The 10328-nt window shown below is 42.4% G+C and overlaps 2 protein-coding genes across 2 annotated transcripts in view; one reads left to right on the top strand and one right to left on the bottom strand.

Moving 5' to 3' along the window:
• Positions 1–5523, top strand: part of scarf1 (scavenger receptor class F, member 1) — a 9331-nt gene extending 3808 nt beyond the window's left edge. Inside the window, exons 7-11 of the mRNA XM_032512299.1 lie at positions 519–622; positions 853–964; positions 1611–1735; positions 2577–2714; positions 3328–5523. Coding sequence (XP_032368190.1) covers positions 519–622; positions 853–964; positions 1611–1735; positions 2577–2714; positions 3328–4445 — 1597 coding nt within the window. The 3' untranslated portion in view covers positions 4446–5523. The remainder of the gene's footprint in view (positions 1–518; positions 623–852; positions 965–1610; positions 1736–2576; positions 2715–3327) is intronic.
• Positions 4769–9496, bottom strand: vtna (vitronectin a). The gene is made up of 8 exons (XM_032512306.1): positions 9253–9496; positions 8479–8598; positions 7954–8391; positions 7709–7848; positions 7453–7609; positions 7194–7346; positions 6581–7096; positions 4769–5963 (listed from the first exon to the last, which is right to left on the bottom strand). The coding sequence occupies exons 1-8, from the start codon at positions 9308–9310 to the stop codon at positions 5845–5847; spliced, it is 1701 nt and encodes a 566-aa protein (XP_032368197.1). The 5' UTR covers positions 9311–9496; the 3' UTR covers positions 4769–5844.
• Between the last annotated feature and the right edge of the window lie 832 nt (positions 9497–10328).

The raw sequence follows: 10328 nt of genomic DNA, 5'->3' as shown, positions 1-10328 counted from the left end.
GGTGACTGTTGGTAGTGCAGACTGTAGTTTGAGTTTTGCACATGTGGCTTCAGTTGTGACCAGTGTCGCTTAGCAATCAAAAAGAACTTTAATGTGACTTTAGTTTGGTTTCTTAAACCTCAAGATAGGGACTTTTCAAGCCAAGACGGCCATATAACATATACAGTATATATGCAATTTGAAGATAAAACATGCATAACTTCCATTATGGTCACTTTAATTTTCTTCTCTGTGACACAGCAATGTTTATTATACTAGTCACGGTATATTTCCTGTGCACTTTTTTGTGAGTAAATATTTTTATTTAATTGATTTACAAACAATACACTGAGACATAGGAATGTGTAAAAAAATAACTCGGAGAGGAAAGACAGGGAGGAGGGAGACCCATCAAAAACACTACAGCAGGAACGGAGCTCGCAGCTCACAAACAAGATTTTCACTGTACACTTAAAATAGATTGGGATTCAGTGTTCATTCACAGGTCATGTAGTTTACAGTTTGTGTTTTTTTTCCAGCTGTAACAGCACCTGCCCTGCCCTGCAGTTTGGCCTCAACTGTTCCTCCATCTGTGACTGTGGTGAGGTGGGCTGTGACCCAGTCACTGGTGTCTGCCCCAACAGTACGTCCGTCCGTCCATCCATCCATCCGTCCATCCATCCATCCATCCATCCATCCATCCATCCATCCATCCATCCATCCATATGTAGCTGCATGTTGGTACATGGATTACTTTTACAGCCTCCATATTTGCTTAGTTTTCCTGGTGTCTCATTCACTAATGTGCTGTGTTGTGTTGTGCTGTGCTGTGCTGTGCTGTGCTGTGCTGTGTTGTGTGTGTGTTTGTATCAGGTGGCAGAGCTGCAGTACTAGCAGGTGTACTGGTTCCTTTGCTCCTGTTGCTGCTTGCTGTCCTCTGCTGCTGTTTATGTTGTGGAGGAGGTCCTGTTGATGGCAAAGACAGGTCTGTATTTCTTCTTCCCTCTATCAATATTATGATCACTTATCATACTGTATAAGCCCCAAAACACTACTGGAGTACCTTCTTCTTCTAACCCTCAGGGCTGAAGTTAGTTTGGGCTTGGAAAACATTACCAACTTTTATTGGTCGGTTGTGCAAAAAAGCTTTACATGGATTTTGAGCAAGACAAGCTATGAGCTTTTCTCTATATTACAGAAAACAATCAGCACGTTATACATGTACAGCAACCCAGAATCCAGAAGTATTAACTTAATAATTTTTACTTAAAAATTTGCTATTGTGGTATTTCATTCCATTTCATTCCCTGTATTTATAATACAGGAAAGTTAGAAAAAGTAACATTACATTACAATATAAAAACAGGCCTGACTCAGTTTAAAAACTGGTTTTCAGCAGGTTCCTGTTCTGCAGAAACATAAAACAAGGGTACAGCACGTCAAGACAGACATTAATACAAGACAACGATATAGAAAAATACATTTCGACAACTGAAAACAATACAGTTACATAAGGAAAAAGACATTTATACAAGTATTATCATGACATGATATTTTGGTAGGTGGAAAGATTTAACTATGCTGCTGTGCAAAAGTGTGAAATTCTTACAACATAAACCTGTTTTTACCAGGGCGACTGTGGCTGATGGAGGTTTGTCAGTTAGGATGAAATATCATGTCTACAGCGTCCTGGCTAACATCGGTGCTGCCCTCCCTTGTGTTTCTGATTGGTCCTCTGGCCTGCCTCGTGTCACTGGTAAGTCTGTATCTATTAATCATTCTAGTATAATGCTGCATAAAACAGTGATATGTTGTAATTTATGGATTGTGTAGTTGATCATTTATGCAAGGACATCAAAGAACAAGATAAGCCGTTTAAAAACATACCATCAATGACCCCATTAAAAGGTTCAATTGTTCAGTTATTTTTCAGTGAAATAGTGATTCATGTTCACTAAGTTAGACTATTTGAGTGCTTTTCAACCTTTACTTTCTGTGGAGGAATGGCTGAAATGTCAAAGTTTAGTCACTTTGCTCAACCAGTTACTCAACATTTTATCAGTAACTTGCCTGTTTTTCCGGTTTACACCACTATCTCGACCACCAATTTTCACCTCAGGCTAAAATACAATGGTTTATTCCTGATTCATGAAATCAATCAAGTTTGATTATTCAGCATCTTGGGAATTCAATTAAATAGAGACATTTATCATTAAATGGATCCTTTCTTAATTCAAGTCCCCCCATCTGTGTTTGGATCGGTGAAATATTTCTTCAGTATTAATGCAAGACAACGGAGCTAAAACACAATAGATATCCCACAACATGGACAGACTTTTCAGTAGGGAACACGGTTTACATCAAACTAAATATATAGCATATATAGAACAAAATAAAAAAATGTGTCTCTTAAAACCTTAATAACCGAAAACCTTTTTAACAAAGAACAAGCCTTGTATCGATTTGACTAACATTATTAACATTAAGTTTTATTATTTAATCTATTTTTCATGTGTCACACACACACACACACACACACACACACACACACACACACACACACACACACACACACACACACACACACACACACACAGTCTCACACCATGACCCAGAGCTGACGTTCAACCACAGCTTCATTGAGCCTCCTTCCTGTGGCTGGGTGACGGAGGGGTCGTCCTTCGACACTGATGAGGACGAGGGAGAGGCGCTCTACTGTGTCCCTCCAAGAGAAGGTAGGAACAGGGCTACACCCATATACTGTTAATATTAATGGACAGAGAATGTGTGACGTCACCCAATGGTTTATGGACATCTGCTGAGTCGTTGAGTTTGCCGTTACGGCCGCAGCCATCTTGGTTGCGGATGTGACGATTTTAGATGAGAGGGAGCAGTGAGGGAGGAGCCATAGACTGTTGGGTGGTATTGACTGTGATGTTAGCTAAGAGTTGGCCATACTGCTTACACTCTATGTTACGTTACACACTTTTACTGTCAATCTGGATGCAACTGCTGCTGAAAGCTAGCCTACATAATTTAAGGTAAGATTTAGCTTTGTACAACCGAACGCTGAACAAGACATTATTAGGCGACCAAAGTGTGACAGTCACTACGACAAAAGTGTGGTCAACCATCAAAAATCAAGTTCACGTGCCATGGATAAGCTTTGCCAAACCTCTGTCATGATTGACAGGCTGGCTGCTTTGTTAATTAATATTTACAGTCAATGGATACACTAGCATTTACACTGCCCTCTTTTGGTGGTGAACAGAACTGCCACTGCATACTGTACTTCCACTCCATCTCTTCTAATATTTCTGGACTTTTCTGTCTCTGTCTCTTTGGCAGACATTCCGTCGGTGGCGGGTGGCGAGTTCCACGAGATGAGCTCAAAGTGTAACATGTTCTTAGACCCATCTGGCTTCAGCAGTGAGGACATCACCTCGGCCTTCAACATCCCTCGCACCTCCAGCATTGCCAAGGCCAAGAGGCCGTCTGTCTCTTTTGCAGAGGGCACGCGCTTTAGCCCCAAGGAGAGGCGTGGCTCGGCTCAGGACTCAGGCGCTCTCCCTGGACACCCACGCAACAAACCCAAGTCACCGTGGGGAGTTTTGATGCTGTCTGCCCTCCAAAGTCAGGCAAGTGCAGCTAGAACTGCAGACGTAGATGGAGCCGAGGGCGAGGAGGGGGAAGATGAAGTGGATGTGCAGGCGACAGACAATCAGGAATTTAGCTGTGAAGCAGGGGACCAGGAAGTAGACAGGACCTCTGCCCAGGACACCCTGCAGGTCCCTGGGGCATCAGGACAAAAGTGGACTATGTCCAACCCAGCTCATAAAGGGACCCAGCTGCCAGCATCTGCCGCTGATGCTCAGGTGGGGGTCATAAATAAGGTCACCACAGTGTATGTGACTGTGGGTAAAGCAGGTAGGCCCGTGTCGAAGACGGAGACGAGCTCTGAAGGCCCCGTCCAAGCCATGCTGCGGCGACTCGGCAGCCTCCAGAGACAAAGGGAGCAGGAGTCTGGCAGGCCAAAGCCTAAAGGAGCTGAAGGGATTACCAAACCACCCAGGAGGAAGCTTGGAGCGCGGGCAAGTGTATGGGAAGAGGGAGGGACACCTGGAAGCGAAGTTGGCATATGTAAGCCAATCAGGAGAAAGCATGCTTCTCTCAACTCCTCTGACACAGCTGGTGGTAATGACACTCCATCATCAGAGAGCGGCACTCCAAAAAGGCCTCTGTCGTCCAATTTGCAGAGCGTGCCAGAGTTGGCTTCAGCTGATTCAGGGTCAGATCTGAGGGCTGAGGGTGGTGACCTCAGTACAGGAAAACCTCAGGGCACCTACCTGACTGTGGGACCAGCCGGAGACGCTGTGAGTCTCACTGAGGTCATCGCCAATAAAGGTGCAGTGGTCAGTGTGATGGATGAACCCTGCTATGAAAATGTCATTATTAAACACTCATAACCTCTGAGAAACTTCACATCAGCAGGTCTGATTCAAACACAACTGCATATGTATTACGCTGCAGTTATACTGTTACAGGCACAAAGAAATTCTTGAATTATGATGTTATTGGTAACACAGTATGTACACATATTGATATTTATGCAAAGTTCTACACCGTCTAAAAATATAGAGAAATAGTGTATAAACTGTATTATTTTGATTGAAAGATAAATCAAAGTACAGAATAAACTACAAAATATTGTGCGTATTTTGGCAACTCCTAACAATGCCCCTGGTTACAGCACTCCTGTTTCAAATGAACACGAGTATAGGGACAATTCAGCAAGACTTGGTTTTATTTCCTCAAGTGATTCATGTTGTATTACCTTTATACATGTAAGTACTGTAATATCTGGGCCTGTTAACAGACACAAAGACTGGAGAATGGTCTTTAATGAACATCTGGTTTGTATCTGGAAGATGAGAGTAAACATCTGCAAAAATGTCATAGTGGTTTGTAAAGCATTGTGAACTACGTTCTTGATGTTTTTATTTTTACATGAATGAAAATACAAGAACAGACTGTTGCAATCAAATGTGACTAAATCAGTGACACAACATGGTGTTTAAACATCTGTCAAAAAACCATTAGAGTTCAACACGGTCGCTTTGTCAGTGTATTATAGTGCATTGTTATATTTTGCTCTCGTATACTTGTCAGCAGATCTAGAAAACATTGTAAGAATGTTTTCTAGATCTACGACCTACAGTCAAAGTCCCACTTATCACTGCCCTCTGACCTCTGCTGTGGCAGTTACATGATGCTGCTGTGGGGTAAAACCCCAGTTATTGCACATTGAGGGGAAATCTGTTTGACCATATAAACCCACATTTTTTATGACCCCTTGATGGATAAAAAGTCGTATCAACGCTGTGTAATATTTTGTTATTCACTGTATATATGCTTATAAAAAATTGTAGACACCTGAAGAAAACTTGACTTAATAACTGTCTGTTTCGGTCTCTAAATGGATGAAATTTAACAAACTGCTTGATTTTTATGACACAGAAAACCCAGAAATGAGAAGGTTTAAAGTTTAAATATATATATATATATATATATATATAGCTTCTGGCTTCTCATTTGAGCTTATTTTCATTATAGTTGTATTTATTTAAGTAGGGCAGTTGATGTTGAAGATAGATGAGATAACCTAAATCAACCAGTTGAACTTCGGCCTTGTTGAAGTGAAGAGCAGCAGTGTGTGGACTTGCATTGATCTCCAATATTTGCTTAAGTTGAAGAACAGTTAGTTATGTGTTACACTGAGTAAGCTTGTCACACATTCAACAGCCAACACTGCCTGTTTCAGGTAAAATTAATGATCTGTTATACAAATGTCATACAACTCTATAACTACTTTTCTGCCCCAGTGGTGTCTGAACAGCCGAGCCAGTACTTGGCGATGGACCTGGGATACGGAGGCGTGGCATGGTCAACTCTCTTGGTCCTGAGGTCCACTCTGGAGTATGTAGCTAGAAAACAAGACAGTCATTATTATTTCCTCTCCGGAGCAGCTCATGGTCATGCCAGGCATGTCCTTTTTGTGTGAAGCAAATCTCTCTCTAGGTCAATAAGCAAGCAGTTTGGACCCGTCATCAGCATCGGCATTCATCAAAACACGTCTTTATTCCTGTCTTATTTTGTCTTGTCTTTGGTAAATCCTAAACCACATAACCACCAAATATCATATGAAGGCGACAGGCAGAAATACACAAGAACTACAGTCATTTTAGGCCTCTGTTTCTTTGTCATGTGGACTAGTCCAAAGCATGTGAAACTAGTTATAATAAGCCCTCTGTGGCTCGACAGAGCGAAAGGGAAGTTTGATGAAATTAGTTCAAATGAGTTCCTGTCTGCTCTCCCAGCTGCTCTCGACATCTACAAAGGTCAGAGTGTCTTAAAAAACTGAAACAGTTTTCTGGGGTTAGATAGGTACCTTGACCACTTTGCCCTTTAAACAGGAATGCTCACATATCATCATTTTATCTAACAAAACGCTAATATGTGAGCATTCATGTTGTTAAATTGTTTTGTATGACTATTATTAACCTAAACTGCAATGCTAATAAATTTGTCCATGATGTGTTACCTCCTTTAAAGAAGTAGACACTCTGTATGGGCAGACTCCTCTGGATGGACCCCCAGTATGACCTGTCATCTCTGGAGTCATAGTTGCCTCTGTTGTTCTGGCGGTAACCATCTCTCCGTCTGTCCTGGTCCCAGTCTTGATCCCACCGTCTGTCCCAGTCTCGTCTGAGCCTCTCCTCCATCTCCATCCTCCTCTCTGCTAACCTCAGACCCATTTCCATCCCCGCCTCTGCAAAGTCCTGGCCCATATTCATCCCCCGCTCAGCCATGGATCCCCAGAAGGGTGAACGGTTTTGCCTCCTACGACCCCACTGCTGTCCATACTGCTGGTTCCACTGCTGGCCCCACTGCTGGCCCTGCTGTTGACCCCACTGCTGGTCAGGCTGGTCGTCGTTGCGGCGTTGCGTGGCGCTCCGGGGAGGGACGTACATTCTGCCGGCCATGACAGCATCCACTGGAGACTTGAGGCCCTTCCAGTCCTTATCAATGAAGTGGTGTTTGTCATGATGTTTAGGCACTTAAGAAGGTTAGAAAAACATTTAGCTGTACAAGTGACAACTCCTGCCTCCATTCCCCCAAAACAAGTACAAATTATCTGTAATGCCACAACTCACAGTCAGAGAAGAGCTCGCTGATAACACGTTCAAAGTTGTTGTTGTACACGTCAGTGTAGCGCCTGAACAGTGTGGATGGAGACCTCTCAGACATGGTGATGCATTCCTCATGGGACGGCTGGTGCAAAAACTCGTACATGTAATACTGATCCCCTGGAGAAACCAATAAGCGGCCAAGTATTTTCCACATTATTGCATGTTCAAAACCTCAAATGTTCTATGGACATATCTAGCTGTTTTGGGCATTGTATGGCTGTACCTTTGAAAAAGTAGACCTTCTCTTTTCCATTGTGACCAGGAGAAGGCAGAGCAAAAGCTGCATCCACATGATCAGGAATTTTGTCAAAGCCCACGCTGATATCTCGAGGGTAGTCATCATCCAACACACCGTTATCAAACCTCCAGTACTTGTTTCCCTAATGAAGGATTTGATCCGTTTAATCATTAAAGAGTTATTACAGCAGTGCCCTGATATACATGATTTAATAATACACGATCACTTGTTGTGTCCCCACCTTAAAGATATAAGTCTTCCCTTGACAGTTGATGCGGGTGAAGGCAGCATCAATAGGCCCACTGATGCCCCACACGTCCTTTATGAGCTTTGGATAACCAGGAAGCACTGACTTCTGGTCCAGTTCAAAAAAGTACTCCCCTAGAAAAAAGAAGAAGTTCATAAGCATGTTCCCCTGCAACAGAAATATCTTACACTTCAAGTTCTGCTCTTTATTAAATAGTTTTAAATTAGGGTGTCACTTACCTCTGAAGGCATATATGGAGCCATTCTTCAGCCGCATGAAGGAGTCAAAAGGCCTCCCACTGCAGGCCACAGCGTCTGGGTCGGGGGCTTCAGTGGTGGCTGTTGTGATGGGAACAGTGGAGGCTGTATCAGTCCGAGAGGGTTCAGTTGTGCTGGGGAACATCTGTGTTGGTTGGACTGTCTGTGAAATGGATGTTTTTTGTGTGACAGGGATATTCTGAAGTATGGTATCCATCAGTCGAGGGGGTTTGTTCATTTCTAGTGTGGTTTCTGGATGTTGCTGTGGCCTGTGATCAAAGTCTGAGATGGGCTGTTGTGTGGGCGGAAGCTGACGATTGATAGACTGGTCGTGGGCTGAACGTCCGAAGGATGGAGTGGTCCCTTCAAACAGCTCACCACCATCATCATCCTCAGCTAACACAAACGTGTCTCCCCGAGCTGAGGGAGGAAAGTGAGATCAATGACCATCTTTCCCTGCACCATGTAGACTGTCTTACCACGTTTCTGAGCAAAAAGAATTCTTACTCATCATGCCACAGGTGACCTCGAAGTCAGAGCAGCAGCTCCTGTAATACTTGCACATCGAGTCACACTGGCACTTCCTCTGGGAGTCAAAGCCATTCTCACAGCGACCCATACAGGACTCTGAGGATAAAACGACAAAGATCAAGAAAATGATGTTGTTATATTGTATTTGCACCTCTCACTAAATACATATTCTTTCTCCTCCAGGTAATGAAGTAAAATTGGATTGATTACAGCTCCCATGAGGCTTCAACAGCATGTTATTAATAGTGATTTGATTTTTTTTCAAGCATTTCAACTATCTCTGTATATTAAATTCCTACTTATCAAATATCAAATCATGTAAATAGCATATATATACATATATACAGTACTTTTTATTCTGGTCATCTGTGATGGGTATTTTCACCATATTCTGGCCATTTAGGCTAAACAAATAATTGAATAACTATAAAAAATAATCAAATTAATAAAAGGAAAATACAATTGTTAGTAGCAGTCCTCACTGTAATAAATGTCTACTTGTGTAGACAGGGCGACCAGAGTTGATACCTCTGACTGGTTAAATAAATGAATGAAATAAGTATGTTGATAAATGTTAATTGTTTTATATGGTAAGCAGGACGTCGTACATTTGACACAAAGTAGGCCCATTATCAAGTCTTTACTGAAACACTGTTACACTATACTGAAGGATACAACAACTAGCAACACTCTATTTGCTAAATACAAATTTTCTGAACTTTAAAAGTGATTTTGTAATGTTGTACTTACCATCTCCAGCGAAAGTCTGAGCGAGCAGAGCGAGCAGCGGGACAGCCCACAGCCTCATGTTGCCTCTGTAGTGTGAGAGGACAGACTGAAAAACTAATGACAGAGCATGTGCTCACAATCATTGGAAACATGTGTCAGTCACCCTGCTTCCTTGTTTACTTTAACCTTATTTGCAAACCTCTTTCTGCTTCAGCAAAAAAACAAACACACAGAAAGAGATCGATAGGAAACAAAAGTTTGTGTCCATCTGTTGCCCTCGAACCATTTTGCTTTTGCAATTTTACTGCAATCTCCCGAGGAATGGTTCTTAGGAGCCCTACCCAACTTTTCAGAATAGACATCCAATCAGGAAAACCGTTAATGTGACATTTTTTCAAATGTCACATTAACGTCCTTCCTATGTCTTACATTTCCAACAATTTGGTGTGTCGTTCAAACCAAGTTTTAACAATCTGGAGGTAGTCCAGTGGAAGCATTGCATAATCTCGAACTTTGGTTGAGACATTTAATCTCCTGAGACAAGACAGAGAAGCCAGGGTCAGGTGGATGTGGAGATGCATATGATCATAGTTGAATCATAACATACGCTGTTCCATTTATATGGTCACATTTTCACAAATAAAATCAAACAACATTTCCCATTAGTAAGTGGCCAGCGTTACACTCATGAGCATCGCTGTAAGTGTTGTGTTAGGCTGAATCTTATTTCTCTGTCTTGCCCCTTACCCTTTGTCTTACCCCTAGCCCTTGGCCCTTGAAACCTAGTGGTAAAGGCTGGGGGTAAAACACACCCCTATGCAATGAGACACCACTTGGTTACGTCACCATGCAGTATTGATCACAAACTTCAGCCGGAAAGACTCTCAGAGATTTTAGTCTTTAGTAGTTAGATAATGGCACTTGGGAAGAAGGAGTTCTTAAAGCTCCTATATTGAAAAAAGTGAGATTTCCATGTCTTTTTTTTATTTTAAAGCAAGTTGAGGTGTTGTTTAAATACTGTGAGTTTCAAAATGCTCCATCTACGGAGTAGCCTAATGCACACAGCCCCGGTTCAGGTTCCTCGATCGAGCCGTCGG

The sequence above is a fragment of the Etheostoma spectabile genome, chromosome 3 (genome assembly GCF_008692095.1).
Source record: "Etheostoma spectabile isolate EspeVRDwgs_2016 chromosome 3, UIUC_Espe_1.0, whole genome shotgun sequence".
Taxonomy (NCBI): Eukaryota; Metazoa; Chordata; class Actinopteri; order Perciformes; family Percidae; genus Etheostoma; species Etheostoma spectabile.
This window is presented reverse-complemented; position numbering and strand designations above follow the sequence as displayed.

Coding starts and splice junctions, on each gene's coding strand:
- vtna (XM_032512306.1), bottom strand. CDS start 9,310: ATGAGGCTGTGGGCTGTCCCGCTGCTCGCTCTGCTCGCTCAGACTTTC. Junction 7,849..7,953: donor CTCCATATATGCCTTCAGAG/GTAAGTGACACC, acceptor TCTTTTTTCTAG/GGGAGTACTTTTTTGAACTG. Junction 7,097..7,193: donor CAGCGAGCTCTTCTCTGACT/GTGAGTTGTGGC, acceptor AACCTTCTTAAG/TGCCTAAACATCATGACAAA.